The sequence below is a fragment of the Ranitomeya variabilis genome, chromosome 4 (genome assembly GCF_051348905.1).
Source record: "Ranitomeya variabilis isolate aRanVar5 chromosome 4, aRanVar5.hap1, whole genome shotgun sequence".
Classification (NCBI taxonomy): Eukaryota; Metazoa; Chordata; class Amphibia; order Anura; family Dendrobatidae; genus Ranitomeya; species Ranitomeya variabilis.
The window spans coordinates 129,720,375-129,745,183 of NC_135235.1; the positions used below are offsets into that span (position 1 = coordinate 129,720,375).

Consider the following 24,809-nt stretch of genomic DNA (forward strand, 5'->3'; position numbering starts at 1 on the left):
GCACCTTTTCACATGAAGAGCATAGTATCCTCTTTCTCCATGGTGCCGGGCATAAGTCACTTTGTCACCAGGGTATAAGTCACTGTCAGGGTGTCCCCTCAAGAGGTGCGATTCCACATCCCTGCGGTTAACAAACAGTTCTCTGTGTCCTATTTACTCTTTAATAAATCCCCATCCTTTATCCAAATTGAAGGAGACAACAGTTCCTGTTCTGATAGGTTCTCTGGCTGCGGGTTTAGCTATGCGGGACTGGGCTTTAGCTAGCAGGTTCTTTTCCTCAATAATCTCCCATTTAGCTCTACGTTGTTGTTTTTCTGTGGCCAGTTTTAAGATCTGCTGTTTGCAGTAGTCCTTTGTTTCAGTAACTTTCACGCTGTTAGCTGCAGATTGGGCTTCTATAGGGAACCAAATAAGGTCTGTACTAGATTGTCTCCAATAAACTGTCTCTTTGGGCCTGCATGCCTTCAGGGGCGATGGTACAGGTGTGATTGGTTCAGTTAGGGCATCGCATGCATCTGTCATACAGTCCCAAGTTATAGCAGTAGTAATTTGTCTAAGCACTAAGGTTGGCGGGGCTGCTAGTAGTCCTATTTGCGTATCTTCAGCTACCGGGGCAGTTAGCATACCTGTTTCGCTGGTGCCGGTGTTCTGTTCCTTCTCCGCTGGGGCCTGGCGTGCTATCTGCAGAGCCTGGTGCTGCGGCGCAGTCGTGTCCCTTTTCGGCATCTCGCTTTCCAGCGGTGTTTCACTTTCTGGCTCCGTCGGGGTAGCAGTTGCGAGGTCCGGCCTCTCCGTCGGTGGTGTCACCTTTTCCAGCAGAGCGTTGCTTTCTGTCTCCACCAAGGTCGAAGGTGCAGGTTCCGCCGGGGCTGGAAGCGCGGCTGGTGAGTATTGTCGTTGCGGCTGGGCAGTTGTCATTCTCCGGACAAGGGATTCTTTCCAGGGGGCCACCGCTGTCATCTGTGTCTTTAGAAGTTGCTGGGCCAGCTCCTAAATCTCTGCGGTGAGGGGCTCTGGGTCCATGGTAGGCTTCAGGTCCGAGGTTTCATGCTGCTGCGGACCGGGGACATCTCAGTAAATGCTTGCAGGTTTTGGGGGTTCTCCACTGCTGTCCGCCATTGTAGTTACCGGGTAGCGCGCAGCCATGCTGTGGCCATGCTTTCCTGCGTTCTCCTCCATCACACTTCCATGGCTTTCTCTACAGTGCCTCCCACACTTTCCCGCCAGCCATCTCCGGGAATGGACCTGTCCTGGTGACGGACATCTTTTGTTGGTATTACAGTCTCTGTAGGGGGTGGATCCAGCTTTCTCGCCGGTTCTAGAACTCCACCAATGGTAACACATCTTCCTCCTTTATCCACCTCATGGTACAGCAATGGCGGCCATTACACAAATCAATTCACACAGTCCATTATAATCCATGGCGCACAGGACCCATTTCAATGGGTCAATAAATCCTGTTCGTGATGCCAAGTTGTTGGAACGCCCCGTCAGGGCAGTGGGGTACTCGGGACCGGTCTCTGTTAAAGGGGATGTCACGGTGTCTGCGACCCGGTCCGTGGCCCTGGGCATCCAATAAAAGGGGAAAGGTCTTTTAAGGGGAATTGTGGTAAAGTCTGTCATGACACCACCTGTGGTGTCCGGTCAATAGAGGGACCGATGCTGCATTAAAGGGGTCCTCTGGGGGATGTTGTCGCAGCAATGATGGTAACACTTCCCACAGGTGAAGCAGGGTGCCCAGAGGTCCTGAAGTGTATGTCGATGATGGTGTAGGCCGGTAAAATGAGTAAAGGACTCAAGTTGTAAGTCTTTACCTGGTTTACTGTAGTTGGCAGGCCACAGTCCAGGCTACCAGGCACTGGTGGTGGTGGTCCGGCTGGCTCAGAGGCAATGGGAGAATCTCCTTCCCAGTTGAGGTCCGTGAGCCTTTCCAGCTAACGCCTGCTGTATATGAAGTCCCTGCTGCCTGAAGCTTACTGCAGAGTCCTCTATTCCCCCTATCCTGATACAGGTACCTGCATGACGGGCAGCTTGAGCCTTTTTACAGCCTTTTGAGCCCTGTTCCTCTCCTTTGCTCTTTCCCTATCCAGCTCCTCCACATTCAACCCCTCAGGTTGTTTCTCCTTTCCAGAGGCTGCAGCTCCTTCGTGGCTGCCAGGCCTCTCTGTCTGCTCTCAGTTCCAGACTTCCTTCTTCTATCTCTCCCTCCTGGAGACTAACTCCTCCAGGTCAGGATACATATAGCTTAGGGAAGCTCCCCTGAATCCGAGTCCTGAGCTCCCCCTCCTGGCCTGGATTTGGAATGTGTTGTGTGTGAGTGCCTTACCTGGTGAAGAGAACTCCATTGCCTCTGAGCATGATATTACCCTCCCAGAAAGGAAAAAAAATCACTGCAGCAACCGGTCACCTGGGGTGCTGCAATATCAAGTTATTTACATGTAGTATTGATCCTGGTGCCTATGCCCTCAAGTACCCCGACAGCGCCATTTTGGCGTAATGGCTTCCTCAACAGGGGGCATGTGTCTGTCAACTTTAGCAAGCCGTGTAGCCAATTGGGCCTCTTCAGTTTCACGTTCTTTGGACAAAACTGACATCTGATGGAAGTCAGACCTGGTGCTATCTCACTTCCTCCAGATGCAAGTTTTGTTCAAAGGAAGTGAGAGTGAGGTGGCCCAATAGCGGCTGCTGACTGGCTGCAGGACTCATGAAACATAATGTCATTGGAGTCCAGGGAGACCCAGCACCGATGTCACTGGAATGGTGCCAGCTATTCGCTCATCACTAGTTATAATACCCCTGGTGACACCAAAAACACAAAACGCTAGCAGCAGGGCAAGCCAGGAGTCAGGACCTCCAAGGCATTGAGAGACAGTTCATGCCATGTGTCTAGCTTGGATACCCGATAGTTGTAAGGCACAGAGGAATCATGAAGGATGCTGGTACGGTCGACAAGGTACTCCTTCAGCATCTTCCAAAACTTCCCCTCCTTGTCAGAGGAGGACCCACGCATCAGGGCCTGGGTGATGGGAGGGTCTGAGAAAACTGACCTAGACCTTTGATAGTGTTCTCCTGCCTCTTCTACATCTGGTGTGAGTCTTCCTCATATCTACTTCTTAGTTATCCAAGGAACAGTGACCTCTGCCACCATTGTCAGATGGGAATTTTTTTTTAATTCTTCAACTAGGGCCTTCTGGTACTGCAACATTTTATTAGACCTCTCTGCCACAGGAAGGAGACATGTAAAGTTCTCCTTGTAGCATGGGTCTAGAAGGGTGACGAACCAGTAATTAGTGTTGGACAAAACGTGTACAACGCGAAGGTCATGGGAAAGGCAACGGAATATAAACTCAGCCATGTGTGCCAGACTGCCAACAGCCAAGACTTCCCTCTCCCACCAACAGGACGACTGTCTATCTTCTCCTCCTCTTCCTCCTATTCATCCTCCCTTACCTCATCTTCAGTCCATCCATGCTGAACAGACAGGATGAAGGTGGTGTGGGTAGTATCATTTGTGGCTCAGGCAACCAGCTCCTGTTCCTCCTACTCATTATCACCCAATCTGTGTTGAGTGTATGAGATGAGACTGGGCTGTGTAGCATCACTTTGTATAGTATCTTGCTTCATCTCAACTTGCTTCCACTGCAAAATTTCCTCTTTAATTGTGAGCAGTGAACATTTCAGTAGATAGAGAAGTGCGATGGTTACTTTGATTATGGCATCATTGCCACTCAGCATCTTGACCTAGTCCTCAATGTTTTGGAGCACCGCACAGATGTCAGACATCCATGCCCACTCATCAGCTATTATGTGCGGAGGCTGACTCGTATACTGCTGGGCATATTGCAGCTTGTATTCAGCTACTGCCCACTGTTGCTCACAAAGCCTTGCCAACATATGTAACTTTGAGTTCCAATGTGCAGAGACATCGCATAGCAGTTGGTGAACTGGTGCAACACTGCCAGGGTGATGGCAGCTGTAGCCTAATTGCGGAAATGGGCACACATGTGATGCACTTTCATAAGTAGCTCGGGCAGATCTGGGTAAGTTTTGAGAAACCGCTTAACCAGTAAGTGGAGCTCATGGGCCAGGCATGGTGCATGTGTGAGGTTGCCTAGTTTCAGAGTCGTCTCCATGTTATGGCCATTGTCACACACGTCTATGCCTAATAGTGGGTTCAGAGGTGACAGCCACAGATTAGTCTGGTCTGTTAGACCTTTTAACAACTCTGCAGCGGTGTGCGGTTTATCACCTAAGCAGATTAGCTTCAGCAAAGTCTGTTGCCGCTTGTCCGAGGCAGTGCTGCAGTGCTTCCAGCTTGCAACTGATGTTGACGTTTCTGCCTTCAAAAGTGGTGTTCTGTGTCCCCCTGCAAAGACGAACAAAAAGCTAGGTCGACATGATGTGTGTGTGTTGTACTCCCGCAGCAGGCACAGTTTCACCTTGCCCACAGCCTGAGCCCTCTCGCTCACCATCAGCATCACGTCCACTTCCCTGTCCCTTACCACGTGCCTTGCACATTTTAAATTACGCCTAATATATCCCTTGTGAGAAAAGTTTGCAGGATTAATATCGCAGGAAAATTTGCCCACCTCAGATGGACTTGTTACAGTGCAGAAGCAGTATAACAATGCTATTTCTAACCAACCGTCTGGCTTTTTTATTTTGATGCACAACTGGTGCAGTAAGCATAGATACTGTATAATATTTCCCTTTTTGAAAAAATGTTCAGTAATACTAACGCAGTAAATTTGCCCACCTTAAATGGACTTATTACAGTGCAGGAGCAATAGCAATATAGCGATGCTATTTTTAACCAGCAAAATCTGGCTTTTTTTATTTTGATGCACAACTAGTGCAGTAAAAATGGTGTATGATGTTTCCCTTTAAAAAAAAAAAAAAAATTTCCAGTAATGTTAGCGAGGAAAATTTGCCCAGCTCAGATGGACTTGCTACAGTGCAGGAGCAATATAGTGATTTTATTTCTAACCAACCAAGTCTAGCTTTATTATTTTGATGCACAATTGGCGCAGTATAAATGCTGTATGATATTTTACTGTCGAAAAAAATTAGCAGGATTGCTATCGCAGGAAAATTTGTCCACCTCAGATGGACTTTTTACACTGCAGGAGCAATATAGTGATGCTATTGATAACCAACCAACTCTGGCTCTATGCGTTTGACACACAACTGGCGCAGTATAAATGGCATATAATGTTTCCTGGCTGAGATTTTTTTGCAACAGCAGTATCACAGGAAATTTGCCCACCTCAGATGGACTGGTTACAGTGCAGGAAACAATATAGCGATGCTACTGCTAAACAACCTAGTCTGGCTGTATGTTTTTTATGCACAGTATAAATGGCGTATAGTATTTCCCTGCTGAAAAAAAATTGCAGGATGAAGAGCAAAAAGAATATTATTAACCCTGAGAAATAAAAGCACTTTTGGTATGAGTTGCAGCAGAAAGGACATGCAATTAGCCCTATAGTGTCCTACACTATCGCTTCAGCACAATGTCTCCCTAAGTGCTGCTATCAGCAGTATAAATATTAATTATACTGTAATTAGCTTTCATAAGGGCTGTTATTGCAGTTGAAAGAAAGATTACACATGTTTAACCTTGTCTATACACAGCTACAACTTTTTCCCTAGCTCAGCAGCGCAGCACCTCTCTCTACTCTGCCTGTGTCGGTTGGTAAACTGTGGCGAGTATGGCGTCACCGGTGTTATATACAACCGATGATGCTTTGCTGCCAGCCAATCACAGTAATGCCACAACCAAGATGGCTACATCATTACAGTGACTTGCAAGCAATCCCCAAATGTTTATTGGCTATCTAAGAAGCGCCAGACATGTGGGGTGGGGACTCGAGCTTGCACACGAGCATTCAAAAATACTCACTGAGTAACGAGCACACTGATGCTCGAACTAGTAAACAGAAGTGACGTGCACGCTCGATCATCACAAATACTTATTTTATAGTTATATGATATTTCTTGTAGCCCACACCTTCTTATGCCCTAGATGTGGTAATATAATGGCCAAAGCAGCTGGTGGTCTCCAGTTGCAAGAAGAAACAGCATTATAGTTTTAGTAGACTTATTAGAGACATTACATGAGGTCACTCACTACACTGCAAGCATGAAGTACAAACTATTTTTAACCAGCAGAGTTGTCTGTCTGTGAAAGAAAATGTAAGGAGACTTTGTTGTGACACAGAGAGAGACTCAGCAGATGAAAACATGAGTAATAACTAGAAATGTCTCAATGCTGATGTCAACACTATATCTGATGCTAATTCATTGAAATAATTATATTTGTAGGTGATGGGTATCTAGTATTGTAATATCTAGTACAAAAAATTCATACAGAATTCACAATGAATAGAGCATAATTCAGTGAATGAATGAAATGTAATTTTCAACTTTTTAAAATAGGAAGTAATCAGTTAAGAAAGACATAAGTGTAAACATTGTAAGAGTGAGATGTAAATTTAAGTTGTAATCTAAAAGATTGAATTATCAGATATACTGTACAGTATGTGCTGAATAACTTGGAATAACAGCTCAACGACAGTGAGAAAAAATATCCAAGAATTGTGCTTTTGGTGTGTTTTTGATGCTGCCTTTTTCTGCTGAGCCAAAAACTCAGTGTTTTACAGGTCCAGTTTCAGTTTTGTGTGCGTAATTTCCCCATAGATTTGCATTAGGTGCGGAATTTCCACAGGTAAAAAATGCACATACATTTTAGTGCGTTTCCCTGGTAGAAATTTATCAAAATGCATGTAATCAGCATGTAAGTATATCAATAAAGTTTTGTCAAAGTAAAATACTAAGTATCAAAACCAAAGCTTGACATACAAACAAGAGACAAAAACTGCAGTGTCACAAATGTGAGACTAACGCATGTTAAAAAAAATTCATACAAAAGCACAATTAAGAACCACAAGTAACCCAATTTAAATAATAGGTGCAGAAATAGTGCAGAAATTCTGCAGAGTCAAAACCTCAGCAAAACTCTAGTGGAAATGTAACCTCACAGAGACTACCACTGTAGACGACTTTCACACAACCAAATTTTGGTTATTAATTTGCATCAGTATCGGCAAGCCAAATGTAGGTGTGAAACATATAAAGGGTGAAAGCATAATAGAAAGATTTGTACCTCTTTAATATTTTGGACCCAATCCCAGCTTTTGTTTGCAAATAAGGATGCAAAATGCTGACCAATTGACTGCCATGTAAGGATGACCTATTCTAAAGTGATGGGTCATCCCCATTGGAGCGCACTGTTGGTAATGTCTGCTTCCCTGGGGAAAAAAGAGGTATTGAGATAAAAATTACGCAGCTAGAATGGTTTGTATCTCTTGTGTCCTGGAGCTAGTTCATACTACTATTGCTGGAGCTGTCTCCTCTTCTGTGCACTCCTCCCAACCAAGAGCTGGCTGGGTGTAATCTGACTCTGATTTTTATCCCTTACAGGACAGCAGCTGGAACTCAGACACCTCGGACACAGAGAGTGCTTCCTTCACCTAGCAGCCCAAACTCTATTAGAAGCCCAGACCCTCCCAGCTTCTGGTCTGCATCTCCATCAATCTCAAAGACATCTGGTCAACCTCGACTGCTGCACTTGGAGAGCATTACCTCTCCTCCAGATAGTGAGGCATATTACGGAGAAACAGATAGTGACGCTGATATTCAAGCATCCTCTGGGCATCTCCAGAGTGCCCAACAACATCTTAACCCACAGCAGGCACTCCCAGAGAAACACCGCAGGGCACGTAAGAAGAGTCCAAGATCTCCACCTGGGAGCAGCAGCAAAACCGAAAACGAGCAGCAATCTTTATCTGAGATGAGTGGTTATGAAAGTGGTCCTGGTGGTGTTACAGAAGGTGTTTCACAGTCGACAAGTGGAGTCGCCAAAAGAGAAATAGTATACCAGCCTGATGGCAGTAGAGCTGAAACCCCCTTCTCAGATGTGGAGGGCTTCCTGCCAGTTGAGGAGCCAGAGCAGATATCCAATATCACTTCAACTTCACCTGAATCGATGCTCCTGCCCCATGCCACAAAAAGCATCCGAGCTGAGCGACATCTTATCCCCATGATAGGACCAGTGGCACACCCTGTAGATGAAGATCTGACTACAACCTACTCAGATAAAGCCAAAGAAGCAAGTAAGTACTGATTCAGATCTCCCTCCTAAAATTAATCTGCTTGATGCCATGTCAAAGTGTTTCTAATACGTACATCGACATCAAGGTGCTACAGGTTCTGATATTCTGAAGTGCGAGTGAAATCCTCAGAATAGGGCTTTATATCCTGTTGCTTGGTAACAGATGACATGGTCAAGCACTTGAGATCCTTCTATTTTTACTTTATTTGTAAGGCCATATTAGGTTTCAGTAAAAGTCTAAACATAAGTCAGATAATCCCTTCTGTAATTTAATATTGCTGTAAGTATTTCATACTTTCTTGAGTGTCTGCTACTGTAACAGAACTCTTGAAACATACCCTTAATTACAAGATCATCCACAGTCAGTTACACTTACAGTACTTATCAGTAATTCTGTTAAAAGATTAATATATTGTATTAGCTAGGAGAATAGATATACCGTAGACTTTATAAGTTGTATACAGATGAAATTATTTAATGGCTCTCTGAAAAGAATTACATTTTGACTTTATCGTCACTTGCCTATGATCTTCACTTTCACTAGATACTCCCTGGCCTGTTAATAACAAAGTTAGGATGTCAGTTGGAAGATGATAGTGTTGGCTGCTTTTTATCAGCATAGGCCTCATGCACACGACCGTATTATGGATCTGTGTAGTAATGATTCATTATATAGCGCTCATGGAAAATCAGAAGATCAATAATGTATCTCTATGTGCCTTTACTTTTACAAATAGTGCTCCACTCTATGACATATTAACAGTGAGAGTAAAGTGTTCATAGACTATCTACGAACAATTCAATAATACATAACTATCAGGACTCTTACTGTTAGCATAAGAGCTTAACTTTATTACTTTAAAAGAACTAAAATGGAAGTATATTTAAAGCACACCATTGCATCTTCAAGATATGAGAGGCAGCCGGATAGATAGGAAGTTGTATTTTTAGTTTGTCTCTTTCTTCATTAGTATCCATATACAACTGACACTTTAGGCCTGCCATGTTAATGAAACTAGATTTCATGCCTTTTATGTAACGAGAATCGCTGAAAATATTTTTTATCAATATTTATTCAAGGGAATTTGTCAGTAAACTCAACCCCACAAGCCGCATATATGGGCATAGAGGTCTTTGAAAGCGAAAATCATCGATACCTTTATAACTTGATCTGTTGCTGCATTCTTAGACAATCAGAATTTTAATTCATATGCAAATGAGTAACTAAGTGCTGTGGGTGTGAAAGAGTACTTCCGGAGCCCCTGCCTCTCAATCTTAGCCTCTTTAGCTTGATTGATAGCTCACTGACTGATTTCCTTGACTGTCACCTGACATAAAACAGACAGTGAGCTATCAATCAAAGCTAAAGAGGCTGGTGCTGGGTGAAAAAACAGGCTTAGGAGGCAGAAACTTGGGAAGTGCTCTGTCATGCACAGGGGACCTAATTTGCATATCAATTTAAACATTGATTTCTTGGGAATGTAGCAACAGATAGAAGATATAAATGTGTCAATGGATTTTGCTCTCAAAGACCAGAATGTCCATATATGAAATTTGGGGGTGGGAGTTGATCTTACTGACTGATTCTCTTTAATATATTTTTGCATTTTTTTGTAAATTACAATAATATACATGCTACATAGTCCTCACCTAAATGAGTACTGTTTATGATAAGTACAGTAATATACCATTGAAAGTATAGTCATGCACTGTATACTAGTACTGATCACTAGTAAATATGTGTGTATACCATTTAATTAATAAGATAGTGTCCAGTGCTAATTAAATAGAAGGCATTATAGGAGGCACTGCAGGTCCTCTGCATCATATTCACTTTGAGTTTGAATAGTTCCTAAATTACATATACAGCTCTGGGAAAAATTAAGAGACCACCACATCAAAACCCTGTCATGGGGAGCCCAATCTCCAGACGTCAACCCCATTGAAAACTTCTGGAATGTAATCAAGAGGATGATGGATAGTCAGAACTGCTTAAATTTTTGCACCAGAAGCAGTGTGAAAGACTGGTGGAAAGCATGCCAAGATGTATGAAAGCTGTGATTAAAAATCATGGTTATTCCACAAAATATTGATTTCTGAACTCTTCCTGAGTTAAAACATTAGTATTGTTGTTTCTAAATGATTATGAACTTGATTTCTTTGCATTATTTGAGGTCTGAAAGCACTGTTTTTTTTGTAATGTTGACCATTTCTCCTTTTCAGAAAAAAAAATACAAAATTTATTGCTTGGAAATTCAGCGACATGTTGTCCCTAGTGTCAAGCGAGTAGACTCGTTGCTCAGGTTTTCCCGAGCATGCTCGGGTGATCTCCAAGTATTTGTTAGTGCTCCGGAGATTTCGTTTTCATGGCCTCAGCTGCATGATTTATGGCTGCTGGACCGCCTGAATACATGTGGGAATTCCCTAACAAACAGGCATTCCTCACATGTATTCAGCCTGTCTAGCAGCCGTAAATCATACAGCTGAGGCCATGATAATGAAATAGAGAACCCGAGCAACGAGTATACTCGCTCATCACTAGTTGTCAGTAGTTCATAGAATAATAGAAAAAATTAGATTTTACTCAAAAATATACCTATAAAGAGAAAAATCACACAAACTGAACATTTTGTAGTGGTCTCTTAATTTTAGAGCTGTAGTTATCGACACACTATTAGACATTGTTATTAGAAATTCATTGGTATTTACTTTTGCAAGGAGAGGCTTCAGGAGAAACCCATAATGTGCTTCAAACATTGGGACACGTGCATAAAAAAAGCGCCTTTACACCAGCAAACGCATGCATCAGTTAGCAAATATGAGCTGCACAAATAGAAATGATGCACAGATGTAACAAAAATAGATAACCCATGGTATCTGTAACATTTACACCCCTGTATACAAACATTTTCTATAGTGACCTGGTGTTAGTTGGCCAATAAATATTTTAGAGCACAAAATGTCAGTCATGCTTTACACATGTAGCCTATACTTAACATATTTTAAACCACACCCCTCAACTTAACATTGTTGGCTATAATGAGAACATGCAAAAAATAACTTCCATGTGCTATCTAAATGTGGAGCTTGAAAGAATTTCTACCCCAAATCTACTGTAGAAAAGAGCGAGGAGAGACAGAGAAGTAGAAGAAATGAACAGCACTCAGCAGCCTGCAATGACACAGACACATGCAGGCAACAGAAGACATATGGTTACAATGACAGAAAAGATTGTTAGCCCAAATGCGTGCAAAATACCCCAAATGGATCTTTAGCCATCATTTCTATTTCTGAAAGAGAAAACACTGTAGATTGACAATAAATGGCTTCACCCAACCACTAACCATGAGAGGAGAAAAGGTTTTGGTGTTATCATTCATATTCTCTGAAAAAAAGGCCAAGAAAGCAAAAATTGCCGGGGTATGTAAACTTTTGAGCACAACTGTATATATGTGCCTTTAAAAAAGTATTCATAGCCAGTGAATTTTTCTACACTTTTTCACGTTACACCCACAAACTTAAAGAGTAACCGTTGTTTTAATTTTTATTTCATAAATCAATAGTAGACATGAAAATTAGCAACTTTGTAATATATTTTATCAGAGAAATCTGCTTGTTTCTCTGCCAGAATTGATCAGTCATTAACAAAATCCTCAATTTTGAGGTATAATCTGTATTCAGTGAGGACAGACTTTCCCATTATGGAGATAGGAGATGGCGGTTAGTATGGATAAGATTCTATGTAGATGGAAGGAGGGAGATAGAAGAAAAGGTCCTCCTTCTCTTATCTAGATAGAATCTTATCAGTACCAACTCCTGACTCCTATCTCAGTAATGGGAACATTTATCTTCACTGATTACTGTATACATTTATACTTTATGAATATTTATTTTTATCAATTAAAAAAATACAAATGAAATGAATAAAAGAGAAATCTACATCAAATCAATGTTTGGTGTAACCATTAAGCCATGGGAGCCCAATGGTCTTTGGTGGAAGTGGCTAACTGTATGATGTGAATGGGGGCCTCCCAACTCTACCCTAACAAATGATGCAATGGAAGGGAAGGTTTGGGCCTTTGAAACATCAATGGTTAATCCTTTTGTTTTCCAAGGCAGATTAGCTGCTGACAAAGGTGTCTTTTCTCTCCCCATTAAAAAAAAGGAACGCTTGGCAAAGTTGAACCATCATTCATCGGACAGTTATCTCACGTGTATGGCAAGCTTTAAGCTTCCTATGCATTTGTAGATTTTTGCATTTTTCAAATAGATTCTTATTTCAGGTATTTTTTCATGCACTTCTTTAATTCCTATAGAGACACAAATTGAAAAATACATTAAAAAAACAATTCAGTGTGTAAAAAAAAAGGCCACTAAAATGCACTGTTTGAAGTACATTTAATATTACCCTGTTGACTTTCAGCTAACATCTGGTCGTTGCGTTTTTCTGAAAACTAAAAAGCTTGGCAGCAATTCCAGGAAAACTGGTGCAAAATATCGCATATCAATTACACAAAATGCAGTGAATTAAACCAGCCTCACAACCACAACACTTGGATCCTTTGTGGTTCTAATGATCTGAAATGAGATTCCGATAGAAAGCTGTGATTTTATCAGTTTTGTTTAATGAAATAGTGTCAGCTGGGGCCAATCTTATCACAGGGAGAACATCACGAGGCCGCCCAGGCAATGGCCCCACTTCAACTCTATATGCATCCTGAAGATGCAGTTGAAAACTATGGGATATCAGTGAGCCAATACCAGTTTGGCCTGTAAGCCCGTAACAGGCCACTGTAAATTTACATTTTGTAGTGTAATTACTAAGAATTTATATTGAGGCTAGTCATGATAAACTTCATGATAATATGTTATTTTTTGCCATCAGTTCTATTTAAGGGACAAGCTCATGAAGGCAAATACTGAATATGAATAGATATAGTTAATGCTTGTGCCTAAAAGTGTCTTCTGCATTCCATTCCTTGAAGTTCGTGGATGCCGGAAGAAGTACCTTAGAAATGAAATATAGAATGAGACAGGGTTCTTCAGCTACTTTTAGCATGGTTCATTCCTTATCAAGAGAATAATTTATAAAAACATTAAAGTTTAGGAATTTAATGTAATGATGAACAAAATAATTGATTATAAATAAATGTACTTGCTATAATGGACTTCACATGCCATTCAATTCTCCAAATATCATTTTTTTTACGAGTCCTTGAATATAGTTTCACTTAAAGAGCATCTATCTAACCTCCTAAGGCTTCTTTCACACTTCAGTTGTTTGGCGTCAGTTTGAATCCGCCGTTTTCATCAAATAGCAGATCCGCCATTTTTGTTTGCGGATCCGCTATTTTCCCATAGACTTGCATTAGCGACGGATTGTGGCGGATGGTCGTCCGTTCTATCCGCCATGTGACGGATCCGTCGAAATTGGGCGGACGTCATCTACACATAGACGGACATTATAACGTTTTTTGTCTGCGCCGAAATGGCGGTTCGCGACGGATCCGTCGCGTCCGCCATTCCATAGAATGGCCGCCTATGGGTGACGGATCCATCGCGACCGTCATTTCGGCGGATCCGTCTCCCCAATCCGATTTTTCAATTGCGCATGCTCCAAAAAGTAAATACTTTTCCCAGACAACCCCCAAGTAACGGATCCGTCAAAAAAATCCGTTAGAACCGTTTTCTCAACAATTGTGATGGATCCGTCGATCCGTCACTATGTCAGAGCAGACTGACGCCAAACAACTGAAGTGTGAAAGAAGCCTTAGGAGGTTAGATAGAAGCCTAAGCCCTCGAAATGCACATCATAGAAAGTTCAATAAACTTTCTGTAATAAAGTGATACATTGATACGATGTCTTATTCCAGAGAATTCCACATTTGTCTTATATACAATGGAAGAACTAGAGTCCCATGGCCCCAGGTGCAAAATTTGGAGCCATGTACCCACCAGCATATGTTGGCCACATCTATTGGCCCCAGTAATAATGTTCTCTGTTCTGGCCCCTATCCTGTAATAATGTCCGCTATCCTGTATCATTTTCCCCTGTTCTGGCACCTATCCTGTAATAATGTCTTGCATCCTGTAATAGTGTCCCTCGTCTTGTGCCCCATCCTGTAATAATGTCCTTCATCCTGATACCTATCATGTACTAATGTCCCCCATCCTGTAATAATGCCTCTCATTTTGTGTCCCATGCTAATAATTCTCCCCATCCAATGTCCTCCATCCTGGCCTCAACATATAATAAGGGTCCATGTCCTGGTCTACTCCTGTAATAATTTCCCCTGTTATGTTATAACATCCCACATACTGGGCCTCATCTTGTAATTATGTCCTTCATCCTGGCACCTATCCTGCACTAATGTCCCCCATCCTGTAATAATGCCCCCTATTTTGTACGCCATCTTGTAATAATGCCCCCAACCTGTAGTAATATCCCCCATCCTGGCCCTATCCTGTAGTAATTGCCTCTGTTCTGGCCTTCTCCTGTAATATTATCCCCTGTCCTCTAATAATGTCCCCAGTTCTTGGCTGCATCCTGTAATAATGCACCCAATGCTGTAACAATGGCTGCCATCCTGGCCCCTTTATTCAATAATATTCCCCATTCTGGTCCCTTCCTGTAGTGTTTTCTATTGTCTTGAGCCCCTTCCGGTAATAATATCCCCCATCCTGTAATAATGTCCCCTATCTTGTAATAATGTCCCATCTACTGTCTCCTTACTGTAATAATGTCCCACATTCTTTAATTTTGTCCTCCATCCTGGTTCCTTAATTTAATAATGTCACCAATTCTGACCCCTTGCTGTATTAATGTTCTCCATCCTGGGCCACATTTTGTAATAATGCCCCTCATGTTTTAATAATGGCACCCATCCTAGGTCCCTTTCTGTAATAATAACCCCTGTCATTGACCCTTTATGTAATAATGTTTCCCCTCCTAGTGTCTTCCTCAAACACATTTAAACCTTTAAAAAAACTAATGATCTTTGTTACATCTCACTCCTGCAGTGATCAACGCCCTCTTCCTCCTCCACTGGCAGCGCAGGAGAGCTCCGAGCGCATGGAAGTGACTTAATGAGAGAAAGTCCACTTCTACAGTACTGTGTTAGATATGCTGTTTTGTGTTAGCTCTGCTGTTCTGTGTTAGCTCGCTGTTCTGTGTTAGCTCTGCTGTACTGTGCTAGCTCTGCTGAACTGTGTTAACTCTGCTGTACTGTGTTAGCTCTGCTGAACTGTGTTAGCTATGCTGTTCTGTGTTAGCCCTGCTGTTCTGTGTTAGCTCTGCTGTACTGTGCAAGCTCTGCTGAACTGTGTTAGCTCTGCTGTTCTGTGTTAGCTCTGCTGTACTGTGTTAGCCCTGCTGTTCTGTGTTAGCTCTGCTGTAGTGTGTTAGCTCTGCTGTTCTGTGTTAGCTCTGCTGTACTGTGTTAGCTCTGCTGTTCTGAGTTAACTCTGATGTACTCTGTTATTTTTTATCTTACTATGATCTGTGTATGATTATGACTGCAGTCTGTCAATTAAAATAACCTCTGGAGACAGATTCTCATGCAGATCAGTGTCTGACCTATAGATCTTATAAGATCATTTACATATAAGAAAAACATGGATTCCTCTGGAATAAGACATAAGATTAAGGTATTATTTTATTCAGCTTCCTATGACCTACATGCCTATATAGACGACTTGGGAAGGAAGAACCTACCGTATTGAATGACAGTCTTTAACAAATACAGAACTGCCTGTAATTTTTATGTTTTAGTCATAAATAGTGTTGAGCATTCCGATACCGCAAGTATCGGGTATCGGCCGATACTTGCGGGTATCGGAATTCCGATACCGAGATCCGATACTTTTGTGGTATCGGGAATCGGTATAGGGATTAATATCAATGTGTAAAAGAAAGAATTAAAATAAAAAATAGGGATATACTCACCTCTCCGACGCAGCCTGGACTTTACCGCCGTAACCGGGAGCCGTTGTACCTAAAAATGCACGCTTGAAGGGCCTTAGATGACGTCACGGCGCTCTGATTGGTCCGTAGCGGTCGCGTGACCGCTACGCGACCAATCACAAAGCAGTGACGTCACCTAAGGTCTTTCAAGCGCTTGAAAGACCTTAGGTGACGTCACTGCTTTGTGATTGGTCGCGTAGCGGTCACGCGACCGCTACGCGACCAATCAGAAGCTGCGGACGTCTAAGGTATTTCAAGCGCTTGAAAGACCTTAGGTGACGTCACTGCTTTGTGATTGGTTGCGTAGCGGTCACGCGACTGCTACGGACCAATCAGAGCGCCGTGACGTCATCTAAGGCCCTTCACGGCTCCCGGTTACGGCGGTAAAGTCCAGGCTGCGTCGGAGAGGTGAGTATATCCCTATTTTTTATTTTAATTCTTTCTTTTACACATTGATATGGATCCCAGGGCCTGAAGGAGAGTTTCCTCTCCTTCAGACCCTGGGAACCATACAGGATACCGTCCGATATTTGGTGTCCCATTGACTTGTATTGGTATCGGGTATCGGTATCGGATTAGATCCGATACTTTGCCGGTATCGGCCGATACTTTCCGATACCGATACTTTCAAGTATCGGACGGTATCGCTCAACACTAGTCATAAACAGAGGTATGAAGGAATGTCTGTCTGGTTATCATGGCAGTGAAACATCTCACCACGTAAGGTCATTTTTAGAATATTGGCTGTTTTAGAATACAGAATTCACATGGTTTGGGAAGTTTCTTATAAGGCATTTTGGGACTCGTTAACTCAGCCTTTTACAGGTCAACTGCTTTTAATCCCTTGCACCCTGTTGCTTTTTTTTTGGAAGTGCATTGAACAGCAAGGTGGATTGCTGCTGAGGGGAAAGAGAAAAAACATTTAAAAATCTTTAAATCTTCAGCTGAGCGAGTGTGAACGAGCTGAGTGTGACCTGAGCGTAAGTGTGAACGGCGGTAAGTGTGTGACTTGTGATTCAGTGACTTTGGATTCAGGGAGTTTCCAAGGGAGGAATTACTGAATTGCTGTGTGTTTTATTGATACTTTGCATTTATTTTTTACTTAACGTTTCTGTTTGGTGCAATCCCCATTAGAAAATGAGCTCCACTATTGTTAATGCCATCCAGTGTACATCTTGCCACATGTATCCAATCCTTGATCAGCTGGTTGAGGGTGCATACTGCTGTGCGAGATGTGAGCACGTTGTGCATTTGGAAGCCCAGATTCTGAATCTAAATGTGCAGCTGGCAACACTGAGATCCATTGACAATATGGAAAGGAGTCTTCTGCTCACAGAGCAGACGCTCAATGGGATAGATGAGGCGGGGGATGGTAGGATGGAGCTGCAGGACAGTGGAGCAGCAAGCTAGGTGACAGTTAGAAGGCCGGGTAGGGGGAAGAGTGCCAGGGAGGCTAGTCCTGATCTGGCACACCCCAATAAGTTTGCTAAGTTGGCAGATGAAGGGGGTGCCAATACAGGAGTAGCACTACTGCAGCCAGGCATGTCCTCTGAAAGCCGGAGGAGTGACTGCTCCAGTAAGGAGGGAAATAGGAGAGCAGGGCAGGCCAGACAGGTGCTGGTAGTGGGGGACTCAATTATTAGGGGAACAGATAGGACAATCTGTCAAAAAGACAGGGATTGTCAAAAGGTGTGCTGCCTACCTGGCGCTCGAGTCCGACACATCGCTGATCAGGTGGACAGATTACTGGGAGGGGCTGGTGAGGACCCAGCGGTCATGGTGCACATTGGCACAAATGACAATGTTAGAGGTAGGTGGAAGGTCCTTAAAAACGATTTCAGGGAATTAGGCTGCAAGCTGAAAGTAAGGACTTCCAACGTGGTATTTTCCGAAATACTGCCTGTACCACGTGCCACGCCAGAGAGGCAACGGGAGATTAAGGAGGTTAATAAGTGGCTCAAGAATTGGTGTAGGAAGAAGGGGTTTTGGTTCCTGCAGAACTGGGCCGACTTCTCAGTTGGCTACAGGTTCTACGCTAGGGACGGGCTGCATCTCAATGGGGAAGGTGCAGCTGTGCTGGGGGAGAAAATGGCTAGAAGGTTGGAGGAGTGTTTAAACTAGGGAATGGGAGAGGGTATTCATTTTATAGGAGGGGAAGGAAAAAAACCCCAATCAGTGAATCTATGGACAGCCAGGAAACAACCCAATCCAGGATTTATATCACAATATGCCTTTATTGTGTTAATCCTTGTGGCAACAATTAAAAACAATATCATATAAAAACAATAAATATGTACGCATCACAGGACATATGAAAATATTTCATAGCATAATAATGGCAGACCCAATACCAAATAATAAGTCCTTTACTAGATAAAAAACAAGGTGTAAATCAATATAACTGCTATACAAAATATATATCACTTCAAAAAAATATATAAAATGTGCAGTGTATAAACATTGCATATATCCACTCCAGAGTTAATCATATAAGGTGCAAATGTGCTAAAAATCAATTGCCTATATCCACTCCAAAATTAATAAAGTGCAATGTGCTGAAAGAGCAATGAACAAGCAAACCCTGTGCTCGGATCTACAAAGGTGCTATGTGTTAGGGGGGACTTAAGATGATTATAGGTGTATACCTTTGAGGGTCGCCTTGTCCTGTGATAGCGCACCCCGACGCACGTTTCAGACAATTTGCCTTCGTCAGAAGGTGACGAAGGCAAATTGTCTGAAACGCGCGTCGGGGTTCCTGGCTGTCCATATCATCGTTGATTGTTTTTTTTTTTCTCTCTACTTGGTGGTGGTAGTCACCAACTTACATAGAGCACCGTGATTGGTTGATACTATTATTTTAATTATACAAGAATATTTATATCTTTCTGTAATCTGTGGTGTCTCTGTATTTTAACATTATATGAGGAGTGGAGGACCAGGTAGATGAGTGGTGAGGAGACTATAAGGATTTTCTTGATTTTTTTACATATTATGTTTATTATGCTGTGGGTCTGGAGAGACCCCAGAGTGTAAAAAAGGACATTCAATTCTAAGAGAATAATGTCTCCGTGTGGACGGGCAAATTTGAATTTTACCTGATGTGCTCATCTCTGAATGACAACAAAAATGGATGCAGTAAAGGGGTTTTCTCACAAGCAAGGTTAATTTTTAAATTTATTTTAATTAATATATCTTGGAATAATAATAATTTTTGCAATTGTATGTGTTTAAAAAAATTTTCTTGTGCTGAGATAATCTTATAAATATGCACGTGCTGTGTACTGTGTAATGGCTGTGAAGACACAAAAGAGCACAGTGAGGTCAAAAATACTCTGTTGTAAAAAAAAAATCAAAAAAAAAATCACAGTAATCAGCAAGTGCTAGTCAAAAGATGTAAAGAAAACAGGGTATTTAGTTGATACGTTTTTTTGCAAAAAAATGTATACTAAGCTGCTCCACCAAATCGTCAAGGTATACCCTTATAGAGCAGTCCTAACTAATGTATAGAATCCCTATCTGATGTATTTAAAACCTGATCATGTGTTTCTTGTAGAAACAAGAGAACAATTATAGAACCAGAAACACATGGGCCACTTGCACATTGAACAAGTCTGTAGGAACCTGTTCACACCACCAGAAAACTTGAAGACACAAAAGAGCACAGTGAGGTCAAAAATACTCTGTTGTAAAAAAAAAATAAAAAAAAAAAAATCACAGTAATCAGCAAGTGCTAGTCAAAAGATGTAAAGAAAACAGGGTATTTAGTTGATACGTTTTTTTGCAAAAAAATGTATACTAAGCTGCTCCACCAAATCGTCAAGGTATACCCTTATAGAGCAGTCCTAACTAATGTATAGAATCCCTATCTGATGTATTTAAAACCTGATCATCTGTATAGTACCTGAATAAGCAGGGTTCAGAGAAGGACTATCCATGTGGACATGCAGGATGGAACAGCTTAAATGCAAATGACCCACAGAGGAGTGGTGGACTCCCCAGTCTTGTAGAAACAAGAGAACAATTATAGAACCAGAAACACATGGGCCACTTGCACATCGAACAAGTCTGTAGGAACCTGTTCACACCACCAGAAAACTTGAAGACACAAAAGAGCACAGTGAGGTCAAAAATACTCTGTTGTAAAAAAAAAAATAAAAAAAAAATCACAGTAATCAGCAAGTGCTAGTCAAAAGATGTAAAGAAAACAGGGTATTTAGTTGATACGTTTTTTTGCAAAAAAATGTATACTAAGCTGCTCCACCAAATCGTCAAGGTATACCCTTATAGAGCAGTCCTAACTACCACACCACCAGAAAACTTGAAGACACAAAAGAGCACAGTGAGGTCAAAAATACTCTGTTGTAAAGAAAATTGTTGTTCAATGTGCAAGTGGCCCATGTGTTTCTGGTTCTATAATTGTTCTCTTGTTTCTTTCAAGCGCTTGAAAGACCTTAGGTGACGTCACTGCTTTGTGATTGGTCGCGTAGCGGTCACGCGACCGCTACGCGACCAATCAGAAGCTGCGGACGTCTAAGGTATTTCAAGCGCTTGAAAGACCTTAGGTGACGTCACTGCTTTGTGATTGGTTGCGTAGCGGTCACGCGACTGCTACGGACCAATCAGAGCGCCGTGACGTCATCTAAGGCCCTTCACGGCTCCCGGTTACGGCGGTAAAGTCCAGGCTGCGTCGGAGAGGTGAGTATATCCCTATTTTTTATTTTAATTCTTTCTTTTACACATTGATATGGATCCCAGGGCCTGAAGGAGAGTTTCCTCTCCTTCAGACCCTGGGAACCATACAGGATACCGTCCGATATTTGGTGTCCCATTGACTTGTATTGGTATCGGGTATCGGTATCGGATTAGATCCGATACTTTGCCGGTATCGGCCGATACTTTCCGATACCGATACTTTCAAGTATCGGACGGTATCGCTCAACACTAGTCATAAACAGAGGTATGAAGGAATGTCTGTCTGGTTATCATGGCAGTGAAACATCTCACCACGTAAGGTCATTTTTAGAATATTGGCTGTTTTAGAATACAGAATTCACATGGTTTGGGAAGTTTCTTATAAGGCATTTTGGGACTCGTTAACTCAGCCTTTTACAGGTCAACTGCTTTTAATCCCTTGCACCCTGTTGCTTTTTTTTTGGAAGTGCATTGAACAGCAAGGTGGATTGCTGCTGAGGGGAAAGAGAAAAAAAATTTAAAAATCTTTAAATCTTCAGCTGAGCGAGTGTGAACGAGCTGAGTGTGACCTGAGCGTAAGTGTGAACGGCGGTAAGTGTGTGACTTGTGATTCAGTGACTTTGGATTCAGGGAGTTTCCAAGGGAGGAATTACTGAATTGCTGTGTGTTTTATTGATACTTTGCATTTATTTTTTACTTAACGTTTCTGTTTGGTGCAATCCCCATTAGAAAATGAGCTCCACTATTGTTAATGCCATCCAGTGTACATCTTGCCACATGTATCCAATCCTTGATCAGCTGGTTGAGGGTGCATACTGCTGTGCGAGATGTGAGCACGTTGTGCATTTGGAAGCCCAGATTCTGAATCTAAATGTGCAGCTGGCAACACTGAGATCCATTGACAATATGGAAAGGAGTCTTCTGCTCACAGAGCAGACGCTCAATGGGATAGATGAGGCGGGGGATGGTAGGATGGAGCTGCAGGACAGTGGAGCAGCAAGCTAGGTGACAGTTAGAAGGCCGGGTAGGGGGAAGAGTGCCAGGGAGGCTAGTCCTGATCTGGCACACCCCAATAAGTTTGCTAAGTTGGCAGATGAAGGGGGTGCCAATACAGGAGTAGCACTACTGCAGCCAGGCATGTCCTCTGAAAGCCGGAGGAGTGACTGCTCCAGTAAGGAGGGAAATAGGAGAGCAGGGCAGGCCAGACAGGTGCTGGTAGTGGGGGACTCAATTATTAGGGGAACAGATAGGACAATCTGTCAAAAAGACAGGGATTGTCAAAAGGTGTGCTGCCTACCTGGCGCTCGAGTCCGACACATCGCTGATCAGGTGGACAGATTACTGGGAGGGGCTGGTGAGGACCCAGCGGTCATGGTGCACATTGGCACAAATGACAATGTTAGAGGTAGGTGGAAGGTCCTTAAAAACGATTTCAGGGAATTAGGCTGCAAGCTGAAAGTAAGGACTTCCAACGTGGTATTTTCCGAAATACTGCCTGTACCACGTGCCACGCCAGAGAGGCAACGGGAGATTAAGGAGGTTAATAAGTGGCTCAAGAATTGGTGTAGGAAGAAGGGGTTTTGGTTCCTGCAGAACTGGGCCGACTTCTCAGTTGGCTACAGGTTCTACGCTAGGGACGGGCTGCATCTCAATGGGGAAGGTGCAGCTGTGCTGGGGGAGAAAATGGCTAGAAGGTTGGAGGAGTGTTTAAACTAGGGAATGGGAGAGGGTATTCATTTTATAGGAGGGGAAGGAAAAAAACCCCAATCAGTGAATCTATGGACAGCCAGGAAACAACCCAATCCAGGATTTATATCACAATATGCCTTTATTGTGTTAATCCTTGTGGCAACAATTAAAAACAATATCATATAAAAACAATAAATATGTACGCATCACAGGACATATGAAAATATTTCATAGCATAATAATGGCAGACCCAATACCAAATAATAAGTCCTTTACTAGATAAAAAACAAGGTGTAAATCAATATAACTGCTATACAAAATATATATCACTTCAAAAAAATATATAAAATGTGCAGTGTATAAACATTGCATATATCCACTCCAGAGTTAATCATATAAGGTGCAAATGTGCTAAAAATCAATTGCCTATATCCACTCCAAAATTAATAAAGTGCAATGTGCTGAAAGAGCAATGAACAAGCAAACCCTGTGCTCGGATCTACAAAGGTGCTATGTGTTAGGGGGGACTTAAGATGATTATAGGTGTATACCTTTGAGGGTCGCCTTGTCCTGTGATAGCGCACCCCGACGCACGTTTCAGACAATTTGCCTTCGTCAGAAGGTGACGAAGGCAAATTGTCTGAAACGCGCGTCGGGGTTCCTGGCTGTCCATATCATCGTTGATTGTTTTTTTTTTTCTCTCTACTTGGTGGTGGTAGTCACCAACTTACATAGAGCACCGTGATTGGTTGATACTATTATTTTAATTATACAAGAATATTTATATCTTTCTGTAATCTGTGGTGTCTCTGTATTTTAACATTATATGAGGAGTGGAGGACCAGGTAGGTGAGTGGTGAGGAGACTATAAGGATTTTCTTGATTTTTTTACATATTATGTTTATTATGCTGTGGGTCTGGAGAGACCCCAGAGTGTAAAAAAGGACATTCAATTCTAAGAGAATAATGTCTCCGTGTGGACGGGCAAATTTGAATTTTACCTGATGTGCTCATCTCTGAATGACAACAAAAATGGATGCAGTAAAGGGGTTTTCTCACAAGCAAGGTTAATTTTTAAATTTATTTTAATTAATATATCTTGGAATAATAATAATTTTTGCAATTGTATGTGTTTAAAAAAATTTTCTTGTGCTGAGATAATCTTATAAATATGCACGTGCTGTGTACTGTGTAATGGCTGTGAAGACACAAAAGAGCACAGTGAGGTCAAAAATACTCTGTTGTAAAAAAAAAATCAAAAAAAAAATCACAGTAATCAGCAAGTGCTAGTCAAAAGATGTAAAGAAAACAGGGTATTTAGTTGATACGTTTTTTTGCAAAAAAATGTATACTAAGCTGCTCCACCAAATCGTCAAGGTATACCCTTATAGAGCAGTCCTAACTAATGTATAGAATCCCTATCTGATGTATTTAAAACCTGATCATGTGTTTCTTGTAGAAACAAGAGAACAATTATAGAACCAGAAACACATGGGCCACTTGCACATTGAACAAGTCTGTAGGAACCTGTTCACACCACCAGAAAACTTGAAGACACAAAAGAGCACAGTGAGGTCAAAAATACTCTGTTGTAAAAAAAAATAAAAAAAAAAAAATCACAGTAATCAGCAAGTGCTAGTCAAAAGATGTAAAGAAAACAGGGTATTTAGTTGATACGTTTTTTTGCAAAAAAATGTATACTAAGCTGCTCCACCAAATCGTCAAGGTATACCCTTATAGAGCAGTCCTAACTAATGTATAGAATCCCTATCTGATGTATTTAAAACCTGATCATCTGTATAGTACCTGAATAAGCAGGGTTCAGAGAAGGACTATCCATGTGGACATGCAGGATGGAACAGCTTAAATGCAAATGACCCACAGAGGAGTGGTGGACTCCCCAGTCTTGTAGAAACAAGAGAACAATTATAGAACCAGAAACACATGGGCCACTTGCACATCGAACAAGTCTGTAGGAACCTGTTCACACCACCAGAAAACTTGAAGACACAAAAGAGCACAGTGAGGTCAAAAATACTCTGTTGTAAAAAAAAAAATCAAAAAAAAATCACAGTAATCAGCAAGTGCTAGTCAAAAGATGTAAAGAAAACAGGGTATTTAGTTGATACGTTTTTTTGCAAAAAAATGTATACTAAGCTGCTCCACCAAATCGTCAAGGTATACCCTTATAGAGCAGTCCTAACTAATGTATAGAATCCCTATCTGATGTATTTAAAACCTGATCATCTGTATAGTACCTGAATAAGCAGGGTTCAGAGAAGGACTATCCAT

At 42.0% G+C, this 24,809-nt stretch overlaps 1 protein-coding gene across 1 annotated transcript in view; it reads left to right on the forward strand.

Moving 5' to 3' along the window:
* The window catches only part of SYNPO2L (synaptopodin 2 like), a 186,347-nt gene that overhangs the window by 109,694 nt on the left and 51,844 nt on the right, over positions 1-24,809 (forward strand). The window contains exon 3 of the mRNA XM_077259258.1: positions 7,483-8,174. Coding sequence (XP_077115373.1) covers positions 7,483-8,174 — 692 coding nt within the window. The remainder of the gene's footprint in view (positions 1-7,482; positions 8,175-24,809) is intronic.